The 16,813-nt window shown below is 36.8% G+C and overlaps 1 protein-coding gene across 1 annotated transcript in view; it reads left to right on the top strand.

The window, feature by feature from the left end:
* Window positions 1–16,813, top strand: part of PRKCH (protein kinase C eta) — a 290,916-nt gene that overhangs the window by 138,688 nt on the left and 135,415 nt on the right. Inside the window, exons 3-4 of the mRNA XM_043990361.1 lie at window positions 8,431–8,581; window positions 14,459–14,493. Of these exons, the coding sequence (XP_043846296.1) occupies window positions 8,431–8,581; window positions 14,459–14,493 (186 nt within the window). The remainder of the gene's footprint in view (window positions 1–8,430; window positions 8,582–14,458; window positions 14,494–16,813) is intronic.

Genomic DNA, 16,813 nt, shown 5'->3' on the forward strand with positions numbered 1-16,813 from the left:
ATACACGGGGAGCTCTTTACAACTCTAGACCAAGTGATATAGACCAAAAAGACCAGTGAAATGGATACCAGCAACTCCACAAATTAACACTCATTGTGCCTCTCTTTTTTTTCTCTCTGCTCTGCATAACCATGAAGGCACAACACAGATGTGGGAATGAGTTTACTAATAAAATCATATGAATACTTGAAGTCATGAATGTTAAATGCATGGATATTGAGGAATGGCTATACATATATGTGTGTATACACATATATTAATGTATACACATATATGTATAGCTTCTTCCACAAGAATAAGCTCCTTAAGGGCAGTGGCTGTTTCTCTTTTTATCACTGTAATCCAAAGACCTACTAGCATAGTGCCTAGCACATATTAGGTGCTTGTAGATTAAATGCTTTTTGATTGACTGTTGACTAATAGCAAAATATCCTAGAACTTTTAAAAAATATAATCTAATGATTGTGACACTTTTGAATTTGAGCAGATTTCAACAAGATATATTCAGAGCATGAAATAACTAAGACTTATTTTTGCTTTATTTTTAAGAAGAGGATAAGTCTTGGGGGTAGCTAGGTGGCACAGTGGATAAAACCCTAGCCCTGGATTCAGGAGGACCTGAGTTCAAATCCAGCCTCGTACACTTGATACTTACTAGCTGTGTGACCCTGGGCAAGTCACTTAACCCTCATTGTCCTGCAAAAAAAAAAAAAGAAGAGGGCAAGTCTACAAAAACCTGAAGGGTATTTTTTTACTGTAAGATTATGTTGATGCCACAGAAACTTTGCCCATGATTTAGCTATTCTCTGTGGCCTTATTACTATTTTCTGAATATCTTGTGAAATATCCATTCAAAATCAGGTTTCCCAAAATGGAATTATGAATTTTATTTCAAAATTATCAGTTCCTTTTTATATAACTATAATCACCTTCCCCTATACTCCAGATAGATGGCTTGTAATGACCAACTTATAGTGAGAGTGTCAAAAATAGTCAGCACATGCAGTATCTTGAGATTGGAATGTGACCTTACACAAGCTCTTCATACCAATTAATTTTCCTATTTGCCTATTTGGGTACAAAAGTTGAAATACCGGTTTTGGGTGCAAACAGGTCAGATTCTGATGTCATATGGATGACAGAAATGTGATCTAACCAATTTTTCAAGTCCTATTTGGTTTGACACAGTAGAATTAAATATTTAGTTCTCTTAACTCTGCCCTAAACAAGTAGAATAAACAATGAGGATACTGCCCTCTGTGATCCACAGAGGAGCCGAAGGATCAGTGCCAGGGACCAGAATGCCCTTCTAGGACCGTTGCTTCTATTTTGTTCATACTTTTTAAAGCATCATCTTCCTTCCACTTGAAAAATTTGAGCTACATTTAAGGCTAAAGAATGTTATCATGTAAGATGTTTCCAGGTTTATTTGCTCTTTTAAATGAAAGATGATCACTAAAAAAGGAAAATTTTATACTAAATTTCAAAGATCCTTCTCTAAAGATCTGCTCCAGCACTTTATCATGGCATGGATATGACTTGATTTTCAATGGCTGTGGCAATTTGTATAACACTCTAAGGTTTCTGGAATGTTTTACAAATATTATCTCATTTGCTCTTTACAACAACCCCCGAAGCAGGTGCTATTATTACCTCAGTTTTACAGATGAGGAAACCGAGACAGAGATGTTGCGTGACGTGGCATAAAAGCTAATAAGTGTCAGACTGTATTTGAAGTCAAGTTTTCCAACAGCCCCTCAAGCTCACAACCTAGGAACCTGGTTTCCTCACTCTCTCACCCCCGATATCCAAGCTGTTTCCAAGGTCCATCGATTTCACCTTTGAAATATCTTTCATATAGTCCCCTTTCTTTCCTCTGACACTACCATCACCCTGGTGCCTACCACCCTCATCACCTCACACCTAAATTATTGCAATATGCTACTGGTGGGTCTCCCTGCCTGAATCTCTCTCCACTCCAATCCATCCTCCATCCAGCCTCTAAGGTGATTTTCCTAAAGCATAGATCCAACCAACTATGTCACACACGCACACACACACACACACACACACACACACACACACACACACACTCACTCACTCAATAAACTCCAATGATTTCCTATCACTTCCAGAATCAAATATAAAATGCTCTGTTTGGCATTCAAAGTCCTTCATAAGCTTTTCATAAACTAGACTTTTATTACATTTCTAGTCTTCTTACACCATACTCCCTGACACATGCTCTTTGATCCAGTGACATTGGCCTCCTTGCTTTTCCATGAAGAAGACACTCCATCTCTTGACTCCATGCACTTTCTTTCTTTCTTTTTTTAAATAAACATTGTTATTTAAAGTAAAAAAGAAGAATTAGATGGAAAGAAGCAGTACAGAACTAGAAACAATGGGTTTCAATTTTGGAGAACAGGTCAGTTGTGCTAGTTGGTGCAGTAGATAGAGCACTGGCCCTGGAGTCAGGAGGACCTGAGTTCAAATCCAGACTCAGACACTTAATACTTACTGGTTGTGTGACCCTGGGCAAGTCACTTAGCCCCAATTGCCTCACCAAAAACAAACAAAACAAAAAGAAAATAACATACATTATAGTAATATGACAAAATGGGATGCTCTGGAAGGCAGTGGGTTCCCAATCACTAAAAGTCTTCCAAAAAACCTAAATTATAACTTATTTGGGTTTTTTAAAATTTTGTGTGACATTTAAAAACCATAAAGAGAATTTCCATACATAAATCAAAACGTGTAGAAAAGGACTATAAATGAAATTATTAATCCTATCTCATACTAGTTGCCCTAAGTATTATATAATTCTATACTTTCATTTTAAAACAGTTCTGATTGTCATGCTATTTGATATTCCCTTGAGTGAATTTGAAATATTACAGTGGCATTTTAAAACATCATTATTATTACATTATTACTAACCCCACCTCCCATTAACCTTCCTTTCTTCTTCCCGTATTCAAAACACTAATGGGGGAGAGGAGTGGAAAGCTGTAACAATCAAAATTAATCTACACTATGGCCATGTCTAAAACTGTATGCTCCTTTTTCCATCTGGTGTCTATCCCTTCTATCTGAAGGACAGTAATATCTTTAGACTATTTCCAGGTCTCCTGGAGACTTGGTTCTTTTTATTCAATAGTTTCAAAATTGTTTTCTCTTTATGTTGTCCTTGTACTGGTTTAAATTCTTCTGACTGCTCACTTTACTCTGCATCAATTCATACTACCCAGGATTCTATGAAATCACCTTTCATTACTTCCCATGGTGAAATAATATTCCATTACAATTACACATACCTGTTCAACCATTTTCCCAATTATCTAAGAGACTATCTAAAATACCTTAGGAACTAGTTTTTTATTTTTAATCCCCATTTTAAGATAAAGACATTTATTTTTCTTATGACTCTTACCTCTCCAGTATTTTCACCTTCTTAATGAACTGCTCCCTGTTCCCATTTGAATTTGAGAAATCCCATTCTCATTAACCATTGGCTCTATACACTTTCTCTGTCCCCCATACCTCGCATGCTCTCCCTCCTCTGAAAGGACTACTGGCCTCCCTCTTCCTTTAAATCCCAATTAAAATCCCACCTTCAGGGGCAGCTAGGTGGCTCAGTAGATAAAGCACTGGACCTGGATTCAGGAGGACCTGAGTTCAAATCTGGCCTCAGACACTTGACACTTACTAGCTGTGTGACCCTGGGCAAGTCACTCAACCCTCATTGCCCCCCCCACACAAAAAAATCTCACCTTCTTCAGGAAGCCTTAACCAACTCCTCTTAATTCCATTGCCTTCCCACTGTTAATTTATTTATCCTGTATATAGCTTGCTTTATATGTGTGTGAATGAACATATGTATATATATGTATGTATATACATATATATTTATTTGCATGTTGTCTCCCCCATTAGATTGTAATTCTTCAAGATAGTCTTTTGCCTCTTTTTTATCCCTAGAACTTAGCATAGTGCCTGGCGAGTAGCTCCTTAATAAACATTGATTGATTGATTGATTGATTGATTGATTGATTGATTGATCCATCCTAGTGCAGTCACTCTCCTGTCAGTATGGAAGCCAAGAACAACAATTTAGGAAATATCACAGCACTCCTATTAATATCCTGTGGTAGGCAACTGGTGTGGGATACCTTCTCAGACATCCCTTCAGATTTTCCTCATAGAAAATATATGTGGGAAGGGGTAACAGAAAAGTTCTTTAAATTCACTACAAAATGATAGAAGATTCAGCAACTGCTGTGCATGTAACTGCAACAGTATCTTTCCCCTCCTTTGGCTTTTGCAATAGCCAAGATAAAAGCTAGAACAACCCACAGAATGCTTTGTTTTTGTAGGACGGATTGCCAGTCAGCCACTGCTGCGAGTCAATCTCTGGCAAAGGACAGAGCTGACTGATAGTGTGGCAGCTGCCACAACTTTGGTTAAATTGCTCCAGGGACCAGAAGTCCAGATCTATGTGTATATGCCCCTACCCTACAGTATACTGCTGTAGCTGTCACAGGATCCAAAGGAATAGACAGGAATCGTGGGAGGGGGGTGGTGCTGGTGCTGTTTATACAAGATGGGAAATGGACATGGATGCCGCTGGTGACTCAAGCTATTTTGTTCCCATCTTACCCTTTCTTGGTGCCCTGGATGTCTGAGCTATAGGCATGTTGCTTCATGCACTTTATGGGGTAGACAAGAACAGGAAATGAATTGAATCCCTGTAGGTATATCATAGATTCTAGACAGCTGGGACTAGCATACCTCAATGTCACCGCCTAGGGCATTGGTGAGAGGCAGCTAGAGTTCTGTTGGGGAGACAATTGCATTTGAATACCACTTAACACACTTATTAGCTATGTCCATGGGTAAAATATTCAAGCTCTCCAAACTTAATAAAGTTCCTTTATCTGTAAAATGGGAATAATAATACTTACCAGATTTTTATTCTGAAGGTCAAAGGAAATAATATATGTAAGGATTTTTGCAGACCTTAAAGTGCAATATAGAAACCAGCTGTTATTTTTGTTATCATCATCATCTCATTCTCATCTTTTTGATGGCAAGACAAGTTGTTATCCACCAATTATTCTTTTATACTTAATGTTCTATTTGCTGTTGTACAAGTGGATAAAATAACTGCTTTTTGTAGCTAAATAAAAGTATTAGGATATAAACTCATCCTCTGTGGTCTCACTAAATGCATCTTTTATATAACTCTCATAATAGGCAAGATTAACAGGGAACACATGCTGCTTATTCTGTTCCCACATGATTTTGATCTCCCTTGTTGTGCCTGTATTTAAAATTTTTTCTTTCCATCATAGCTTGAAGATCCTAAGTATTTGGTACAGCAAAATGTTAAAATATTTACTGTTCTTGAAGTGGTTAAGTGGCAGAAAAATCTTTGTATCAAATTTCTCTTATATGAGGTTGGTATCTAAGACACATAAATGATTAACAAATATATAGAGAGATAAATATCTATATGTCTACAAATACATAGATATATGACACAAAGCCAGCCCCTAATAGAAAAGTGGTTGAAGTATATGAACAGACCGTTCCCAAAAGAATTGCAAACTCTTAACAACCATATGAAAGAATGCTCCAAACCACTACTAATAAGAGAGATGCAAATCAAAACAACTCTGAGGTGTCAGTTTACAGACTGCAAATTGATAAAATGACAGAAGATAAGATATGAGAAGAGAAGCACACTAAGGCATTGTTGGTGGAGCTGTTAGTATAACCATTTTTGGAAAACAGTTTGGACTTATGCAAATAAAGTGACTAAAATGTCACTTTATTTGATTAGGCTTATATCATAAAGAGGCTATAGATAAGAAGAAAGTCCCTATGTACAACAAAATATTTATGGCAGAATTTTTGGTGATGGGGAGAATTGGAAGCTAAGTAGATGTTCATCAGTTGGGGAATGGTTTAACAAATTGTGGTATATGAAAAATACTGATTTTAAGTTTTTATGCATGAGTAATAATGGGCAGGTTCGAATACAGTTTATTGAATGATCTGACTAGGGTGTTTTGCGGTACAATATTGGAATTTGTTGACTTTCATTCCATGGAAAGATTTCTCAGTCTTCTGATATGTAATTCTAATCACCAGGTCACATACTGATAGGTATTTGGTAGGTGTTAAAGCCTGAAGCACAAAAATGCAGTTTCTATACCTTCTGTCATACAAAATACTTATAATCTTCTATGCATAATCTATATTGATCACTAAACTCAGGATTCTTAGGTATACACACACACACACACACACACATATATATATATAACTATCTTCTATAGTTTCTGGTATCATTGACCTGATCCAGAATTGGCATCATGATTCCTTCCATTTTCACAAACAAACCACATGACTTTATAGAGATATTATTGAGTTCACATAGGTACCACTCCTTTGAATTCTCTCATTTCATAGTCATTTCAAAATCCATTGGCCTATACCTTTTATCATCCTTTACTTTCACTCAGGAAGTAATGTCTGCTTATTCAAAATGTAATTCTATAGCTTTGTTGTGGTCTTAGAATATCGCTCTTTATCTATGTATCTATACCCGTATTCTTCCTGAAGTGTTCATCTTTCTATAGCTAACTTAGAGTATTGAGTCCTTTGTTTTTTTTTCTTTTTTTCTTTTTTCTTGTTTTTTTTTTTTTTTTTTTGTGGGGCAATGGGGGTTAAGTGACTTGCCCAGGGTCACACAGCTAGTAAGTGTCAAGTGTCTGAGGCCGGATTTGAACTCAGGTACTCCTGAATCCAGGGCCGGTGCTTTATCCACTGCGCCACCTAGCCGCCCCCGAGTCCTTTGTTTTAATACTACTTTATGAGTTTTTGTTAGGATGTTTTTGAAATCTCTCAGTCTATTTTACTAATCTAAAAGTCTTCATTAAAACTGGTGTTGAGTTGGTGTTAATTACTTCAGTGTGCTCTCCTCATTCAGCTTTGATTTCTCAGAATATATTCAGTTTCAACCTTCCCCTTGATATCTTTATGTTCCATAGGTCTTATCTAGAGGAAAACTAGGTACTTATGTATCTTCTTCCATGGGTTCAAGTGTGACCTCTTCACTCATGCTCAAAACCTTGAGTCTCTCTTTCCTTGGTGTACATTAAGAATTTTACACTTAGCATCTTGATATCATTGGAGAAGCAGTCTGTGAGATGACATTAATGGGCAGTTTAGTGGATTTTTTATTGGAGCCATATAACTTTGATGTTCCCTCTTTAAATCAATTGGTTCAAAAAATAAATCAATGGGTTCAACTCTTTTAATTTGAAAGCCATCAGTAGTTCTGTTTAGGAGAGATAATGACGGATATAAGGTTAGGCAGAATTATAATGGGTTTAAACTTTCTCCCTGAAAAGTAAAATATTTTATATGAATTAGTCTTGATAGTGGTTCGTGTCATCTTTTAAATAGAAAAGTTTTCCATGTGGACATCAAATAAACCAGTATTCTTACCATATGTGGAAATCTGTATTACGTTTGTCATTCATAAAGAAGTCATGAAAAAAACAAACAAAAAAAGAAGTCATGAGTGCAGAATTGAGTTAGAAACATTGGGATAATCAATAAAGACAGTAGAAATGGTATGGCATTTTAGGGAAGCTTGTTCAGTAATTCCCACATAGATAATATATTATTCTTTATACTCATGGGACTTCTTGGCACACTTTTTTTTTTTTTTTTGCTCCTAACCCAGTATTTTACTTGTTGTAAGCCTTTATAGATTTTTTTTATTATACAGGCTTGAGAGTCAGTCAATAAACTTTGTATAAATTACATAAACATGTAATTAGCCTATATTTGGAGAGATCACTGGTATTTTCATTCTTTGGTAATACATACTTTCTATTAAGAAAGGAGAGATCAGGCTTACCTCTGAAAGGAAGCTGGTAAAGTGCCTTGGTTAATAATTAATGCGCCACTGTGAGGCATTTGAGACAATAATAATGGATCTTATCTGACCCGACCACTTTTTAGGTTTGTAGAGAAGCTAGAATTTCAGTCACCTCCTTTGACATAACTAATCTGTCATTATTATTGTTGTTTTTAGTGCTGTTCTTTTATTTATTAGTGTGGTTCATGATATCTTGCTTTGAAGATCAACAACCAACAACAAATTTTGTTAAATTGTGACTGTCACAAATGATTACTGCTGTTATAGAGAAATAGCTCCAGAGCCATAAATATGAATCTTTACAGTACAATAACAAAGGAAACACTCTGTGTATTTTTAATCTTAAAGAATAGCAAATGCATTTTATATATTCAACATAGTTTATTGATAATTCATATGCAGCTTTGAAAATCCATTGCAGAAATGCTCATTACATATTTCTTTTCCCCATTCATCTTCCCAATGTACAGCAACTCTCCAGAGAGACAGAATCTTCAAGCATTTTACTCGGAAGCGCCAGAGGGCTATGCGAAGACGAGTCCATCAAATTAATGGGCATAAGTTTATGGCAACATATCTGAGACAACCTACCTACTGTTCACATTGCAAGGAGTTTATATGGTATGATCCCTCCATATGTCCTCTGTACACTTTTCCTTATCAGTTATGATTTTTATAGAACAGCTCTTTATTCTGCTTAATTGTGTGATGCAGGAATAGAATGGTGAATTTACAGGGTTGGGGGGGTTTGTGTGTGACTTGGGAATTTCATTTTCATCAATAATGTTGAATTATTATACTCTCAAACTTTTTATCAAAGCTCCAAACAAGTATTAAAACACCCTGATAGAAGTCCCTTCCCTCTTCCTTCTTCCTCTTTTCTCCTCTTCTTCCTTCCTTTCTTCCTCTCTCCCTCCCTTCTTCATTCCCTTTTCTTTTTCTTTCTTTGACTCTCCCTTTCTCCCTTTCTCTCTCCCTCCCTCCTTCCCTTCTTTCCTTTCTTTCTTCTTTCCTTCCTTCCTTCCTTCCTTTCCTATATTTCCTTATCTTGCCCTGGCTAGAAGTGCAGCCAGTATTGATTGGCATGCAAGCTTTGACCCTCCTTGTTTTTCTGACCTGGGTTTGTTGAAATCTTCTTAGGCAGCCTAGTCACTCGAGGTTCCCAGGGGCTCATCATTTTGGTCCTAGACTTTTTGGATACCTGTTTGGCTTTAGACCAGGGGGTGTGCTGGAACCAGCTTGAACTGGCTCCTGGCAACCAATTATTAAATTTTCAATGTGAGTGTATTTATACTTCGGAAATCTATAAATGCCACATATCATGGCTTGGTTTATTGTTGTGTTGGCTGTTAAAAAAACAACTTGAGAAAATTATGGAAAAAATGTTAATGAAGATAAAACTTAAAAGTATATTGTTCCTACTTTTTTTCTTTTGGAGAGATGGTTGTTAACATTCATCAGCACACTCCTGCATCCTACTGCAGCTCAGAACTCCTGAGCCCAAGTCATCCACCAGCCTTGTCCTACCCAGCAGCAGGGATTACAGGGGTGTATTTCATGCATTATTATTTCTTTTCTCTTTCTCTGCTCAAGATGATAATATATCATAAAATGGATAGGAAGCAAGTGATCAGAAGGTAGAGAGGAGAAAAGGAACAAAGGGTCTGGATTATTTACAAGGTGGATAATCAAATCCTGAGTAATTATGAGTTGACAGTTCATTTGGTTTTGTAGATATATATTGAGTTATGTGAGCAATTCTTCATTAATATGGTAGGCAAAAAGAATTATGGCTGTTTTCCACTTCATATTGTGATACAGAATGAGACTGAGAGTCAGGAATACTTGGGCCCACTCTGACACACACTGTTAGCTTTGTGACCCTCAGAACATTACTTAACCTCTCAGTCTGATTTTAAGGTGATTTAGTTGTAGAAGGACCTTCCTCACCAAGATTCCCCTAAACCAGTGAAATCAAAGGACCAAATTAAAACAAAAATATTCTACATACCTTAACCTCTATCAACAATCACATCTTGATTTCTAGTAAAAGTTTTGGTATTTCTGTTAAAAAATAGGAGTATAAATTACCTCAGGGAAGCCATCTCCACTCATCACATCATCAAGAGTGTTTTGAAGGCAAGTCTACCTTGTAAATCAACTGAGTAAGCTACAGCATTATAAGAAAAGGCATAGATAGTATAACGAGAGAGAGAGAGAGAGAGAGAGAGAGAGAGAGAGGGAGGGAGAGAATGAACACATAGATCCACCTCTTTCTGATCATATATATGTTTTGGCAAAAGACTTTGGGTCATTGCCTAAAGTAAGTAGGAATAGTTATGAAATTCATCAGAGTCCTTCCCAAATCTAATGATAGAAGAACAAGAACAAGAACAAGAACAAGAAGCTAATATTTATATAGCACCTTAAGATTTATAAAGCCCTTTAAATATGTTTGGGGCAGCTAGGCATTTGCAATGGAAAGACCACCAGGCTAGGAGTCTGGAAGACCTGAGTTCAAATTTGGCTTCAGACACTTAATAGCCATGTGACCCTAGGCAAATAATTTAACACTGTGTGCCTCAATTTCCTCACCAGTAAAATGAGCAGAAGGAAATGGTGAACCACACCAGTATCTTTGCCAAGAAAACCCCAAATGGGTTCATGAAGAGGCAGACATGAACTGAAATGACTGAAGAACAATTACATATGTTATCTCATTTGGTCCTCATAACAACCCTGGGAGCGTAGGTGCTCTTATTCTCACCATTTTATAGACGAGGAAACTGAGACTCACAAGGATTAAGAGGTTAAGGCTTATAGGGGTTGCCTATCATCACAGAGCTATTAAGGGTTTGATAGGATGTGAAATAAGATATTTCTAACTCCAAGTCTAGCACTCTCTCCTCTCTGCCCTCAGCTGGCACATTTTTAAATGTTCCTACAACCCAGTCATTAGTGCCTATAAGAAAATGACAACCTGTTTTAATTTTCACAGGCATGCTTGGCTTAAAACTTTAGATACAGTATTGGTTGGGTCAAATGAACATTTTCACACATTAACATTAGTAATGGTTGTAGTACAGTACAGGATTTGAATGAGTTGTTGTTCAGTTATTCGGTTGTGTCTAACTCTTTGTCACCCTGTGGACCATACTGTCCATGGATTTTCTTAGCAAAGATACTGGAGTGGTTTGCCATTTCCTTCTCCAGGGGATTAAGGTAAACAGAGGTTAAGTGACTTGCCCAGGGTCACACAGCTAATAAGTTTCTGAGGGCAGATTTTAATGCAGATCTTCTTGACTCTAGGTCCAGCATTCTATACACTGAGCCATCTAGCTGCCTAAAGGGGTTAAGTGACTTGCCCAATGTCATACAGCTAGTATGTGTCTGAGGCTGGATTTGAACTAAGGTCTTCCTGTCTCTAGATCCAGTACCATATAGCTGACCTCTGGATGAGAGTAGCAAAGTATAAATGGATAACACTATTACTGTACCTAGAGTCAAGAGAGTTTTGGATTAAAACTCTACTTCTGACCAGTTTTTTGACCATGAACAAGCCAGTTACCTTCTAAACCTTCAGTTTCCTCATGTGTAAAATGGGGTTAATAATACCTACCCCATAGTGTTGTGAGAATCAAACAAGCTATAGTGTACCAATAAGGGACATTTATAAAGGGCTTTGTGATCAATCCCTACATTTGATCCCCACAAGTCTTATTTTCTCCATTTTTAAGAAGAGGAATGAGGAAAGATGTTCAGTAAGATTAAATGATTTGGGCAAGGTCACAAAGCTTGAAAGTGACAGAGTCAGGATCGAGCCCAGGTCATCTGCTCTCTACTCTTATTTATGATCACCTTTTGATTTGAGTAGACATCATCCTTCACAGTAGAACACTACTAAATTATCCATTCATCAGGTTTAGTCTTTTTCAATTCAAGACATTTGTAAAGTACCTACATCATGAAAGAACATAGCATCTGGAGGCAGAGGGCCAGGGATCCTGACTCTTAATTCCCTCTCTGACTGGGGACAAGTCCCTTAATCTCTCTCTCTCTCTCTCTCTCTCTCTCTCTCTCTCTCTCTCTCTGCCTTGGTTTCCCCAGCTGTAAAGTGAGGGTTAGAACAGTTGACTTTCAAGGCACCTTCTGGATCTAAATCTATGATCCAGTGAGTGCAGGGGATCCAAAGGCAAAAAATGAGAGGACTTATATTCACCTGGGGGAATGTTCCAAATGGTGAGTCATGAGTGCTAACTAGCATCAACGTCACATTTTCAAGTTAAACACGAGCCACTTACTAACAACATGACTTAAGACAAGTCACAGCTTCTCTGAAAGTTTCCCCATTATTCCTCCTCTAAGGTGGTGTCTCTTCTGTTTACCTTTAGAATTGTTGTGAGGAATACCCTTAGTAAATTATAATGCCCTACATAAATATAGACTATTATGTATGTATATTGTGTGTGCATACATCCATGTATATGTATGTTTATTTGCATGTATGAACACATACACAGAAAGTATTAAAAAAAATCTTAGCATGATTTTAAGCTTTAGTTCTAGCTATGATCCCTCACCTCTGCAAAGAAAGGAGATTTTTCTCATTTTTTTTTCAAGGAACAAACTTGGTTATTATTTCATTCAGTTTAGTGTTTTATTGTTGTTGTTTTTCCCCCATTTGCTTCTGTTCATATGTCTTCCCCTTATTTCTCTGAATTCTTCATATTAGTCATTTCTTACAGCACAATCATGCTCTTATGTTTGTCTGCCACAATTTTTATGGGCATTTATACTTTAGCTTTAGTTACAATTGCACTAAGATTCTGTGTGTATATACATATACATATATTAGCAAAGTATACAGATGAAAAATAGTTACCAAATCATGTAAATCTTTTCTTATTTCTACAAGAGAAAAATACTTAAGTCTCCTTAGCCCCACTCTACTTGCTTACTTTCTTATTCATAGCCTCACTTCTTACTTCTAAGTAAGACATCTAAATTGGAGTCAGCAAACCAGCAAATCCCATTCACTTCTCAACAACTTGTATAAAAATTCATATTTAATTTTACATTCACTGTTATCGTCTTCATCACAAATTAACTCAGATCCTTGGAACACAGTGCTAATAAGGACAGTCATGGGTTTCATCCTTGTGAATGAAACCTTCATGGCCACAGACTACACCCTTAATCATGGGCAGCTGTCTTGTGAATCTAGGCTAATGGTCACACATTCCCAGGGGGAGCTGGGTATAAGTGGGTCAGCTTGAATATATCGACAATGAGAAAAACAGTGAAGCTTTACTGGCGGTAGAGATTAATTATAAATAGGTAGTAAGTATTCCATATTTGAAATAATTCAAACACATGATCATTTACTAATAGGAGAAAATATTTTCCTGAAGTTTCTCTGTCTAAACATACATACATGCATATATACACACACCTATGCACACTTATATGAGTCATAGCCTAAGAAATAATGCAGGGATTGAAGTCATGAGTAACTAAGTTCTACTTTTCTTCTTTTCCCTTTGAAGAACCTAAGAGTGTAGTGCCATGAAAGAAAGAAGCTGCCTCTATTTACTTATCATATAAGAAATGTGAGAAAATATTATTAGTCAATTTCTTGGAGGACCCAGAGATCAGTTCTTTCTTCCTTCCCTACCCCCAAAGTCCAGTTCTCCTTGAGACACTTCATCAAATCTCATCAGACAAACCCAAGGGAAAAAAAGGAATGGAGATCGATTCTTTTGTCTAGATGGACTTTGCCCTAATCAATTTGAGTGAGGGTCTTTTGCTTTCTTTCCCCTGATGTCATCTGTAAGACCACTTTCAAGTCATGTCAATCAATAGAGTTAAATGATGCTTAACCAATTAGATTTGTTTGATGTAAAATGACCCAGTTAGTCTTGATTAATGTATAATGACCCACCTCTATCAAAAGGGATAAAAAATCTGGACAGGAGCTATGTTAGCTTCTCTTTGGCTTTTTGGGACCACATGATTTTGCCTGTGTTCTCTCCATACTTTCTCTACCTGTGGCCTGAGACCATGAGAAGTTAGGGACACACGTGGTCACTCCTTTACTGTTATAATATTGATAAATTATATATGCTTACCCCAAACTGGTATCTATAGTAATTATTTTTAAATAGCACAGAAAACAAGAAAGAATATGAAAGAGCAAATGCATTCATACATGGTACTCTATTTTTGTGAGAATTGTAGCTTTGTGATTTATTGAGGTATTTTTTGAAATGAAATTACAAAAATTAATTATAGTAGTTAGATTATCTTTTCTATCAGCTCCTCATAATAGGGTTTCAAACACTAACTCAGGAATCATGTAGTTGTGGTTGTTGCCATAGAATTATGCATCTTTGTAAATAATCAGAAAACAGAATTCAAGTTTGTTTTTAATTCTCTTAGTTATGTGATAATTACTGCTGACATTTTTGACTGACATATTTTTATTTTTGTCTTCAACAGGGGATTATTTGGGAAACAAGGCTATCAGTGCCAAGGTAAGGGAACATTATAAAAAATGCTAATGTTAAAAAACAAACAAAAATAATATATTTAAATATCTCCATTTTCAATGATGAGCAAAACATTATATCTCAAATTAGAACCTAAATATTTCTATGTCCTGAAATTTGTTTATCCCTTCCTCTTCTTAACCTCTTTAATCTTTAATTTCCTCATCTGGAAAATAAATGTTTTGGAACAGATGGTCTTTAGAATCTTTTGTAATTCTAAAAGCTAATAGGCTTCTGTTAAGGTCCAGCAAAGATACTAAGATTCTATTTTGCTTATTTTGTTTTTATGGGGTTTTGGGGGGGTTTTTTTGGGGGGGGGAATTTCAGTCTTGAAGGATCATGGGCCAAGATGCCTATCATCATAAAGTTCAGAACTTTATGATGATTTTTTTTCTGAATTTCCTATGAAGGAAGAGAGACAGAGGAAGAGGAGAGATAGAGTAAAAGAAAAGGAGAGGGGCAACTAGGTGGCACAGTGGATAGAGCACTGGCCCTGGAGTCAGGAGTACCTGAGTTCAAATCCAGCCTCAGACACTTAACACTTACTAGCTGTGTGACCCTGGGCAAGTCACTTAACCCCAATTGCCTCACCAAAAAAAAAAAAAAGAAAAGGATAGATAAAAAAAGAGAGAGATAGAGGAAGAGAGAGAAAGAAAGAATACAAAGTAGACCAGAAAAGAAGACTATTTGTGATACCACAAATCATTAAAAGGTACATCTTACTTTTTAAAATATATATATATAAGTAATAAATTCAGAATATTACTTTTTTATGGAGCAATGAGTGTTAAGTGACGTGAGGGTTAAATGACTTGCCCATGGTCACACAGCCAGTAAATGCCAAGTGTCTAAATCTGGATTTGAACTCAGGTCCTCCTGAATCCAGGGCTGGTGCTTTATCCACTGCACCACCTAGCTGCCCCTCAGAATATTACTTTCAATGTTGTTCTCTCTGTCTCACTGAGCTTCCTTCTTTCTCTTCTGTTCATTTTTAAAGATGCTTCAATAACCTACTTTTATTTCTTTTTCTCCCTCTCTGTTTTATAATATTATTCAATTGATTACATTATGGATCTCAGGTTTTTTTTTTTTAACTTAAAATTTTTAGAAAGCGATCACAATACACTGTAAATGTAACAATACACTTCTTTCTCAAAGATAAAGTTTGGTTTTTAGGGTCTTTGTTGTTAGTGGTGATACTCACATAAGGACCACATATATAGTAGTGTATTGTATACAGGGACTAAGGCTTCTAGGTGGTACAGTGAATAGACTGCTGGGCCTGGAGTAAAAAAGACTCCTTTTCCTGAGTTCAAATTTGGCCTCAGACACTTACTAGCTGTGTGACCCTGGGCAACTCATTTAGCCCTATTTGCTTCAGTTTCCTTATCTGTAAAATGAGCTGGAGAAGGAATGGCAAACCACTCCAGTATCTTTGCCAAGAAAAGGGTCTTGATGGGTCAGACATGACTCATCGTCATCATCAACAGCAACAGCAACAGTATACAGGGACAGGAAATCTAAGTCCATTTTCAAGCCAGTGTCCCCAAAAAAACCAGCTGTGAGATCATTTAAGATGAAGATACTGATTTTTGTATGTGGACTCATTTAATTATTGTTCTGAGATCTAAACTACTTAGCAACACTAAAGAAAAGGTAGCATGAATAACACGAAGCCCCATTCTGAGATGGCTAGAGGCAAAGTTGGATAAGTTTTTTTCTAACAGTATAAAGGATACTGGAGTAGGGAAACATGAAGGCAGGGAGGCCAGTTTTGGAGCTATAGTCCAGGGGAAGGGTAAGAAAGTCCTGTCAATACAAGTAATAACAGTGGGGAAAGAAAAGAAACACCTTGATGGATGTGATCTTATAGGGGAAACAGCTAGATGAATTCCTTTTATTGGGGGGGGGGAGTTACTGATGATTTTTTTTTTTTTTGCGGGGCAATGAGGGTTAAGTGACTTGCCCAGGGGTCACACAGCTAGTGTCAAGCATCTGCGGCCGGATTTGAACTTGGGTCCTCCAGAATCCAGGGCCAGTGCTTTATCCACTGCGCCACCTAGCTGCCCCTGATGCTTTTTTATATCACCTTTATTTCCAAATTTATTTCTTCCTCTTTCCCCCTCCCTAGTCAGCCACCCCTTGTTACAAAGAATAAAAAAAGAAAGAAAGCAGCTGAGCAAAACTAATCAACATTTAACCAAGTCTGATAGTATATGTAATGTTCCTTTCCTTTGTTACCTCACCTCTGTTGAAAAGGGAAAAGCATTTTCTCATCTATTTTCTGGGACCAAACTCGATCATC

This window comes from Dromiciops gliroides, chromosome 2 (assembly GCF_019393635.1).
Source record: "Dromiciops gliroides isolate mDroGli1 chromosome 2, mDroGli1.pri, whole genome shotgun sequence".
NCBI lineage: Eukaryota > Metazoa > Chordata > Mammalia > Microbiotheria > Microbiotheriidae > Dromiciops > Dromiciops gliroides.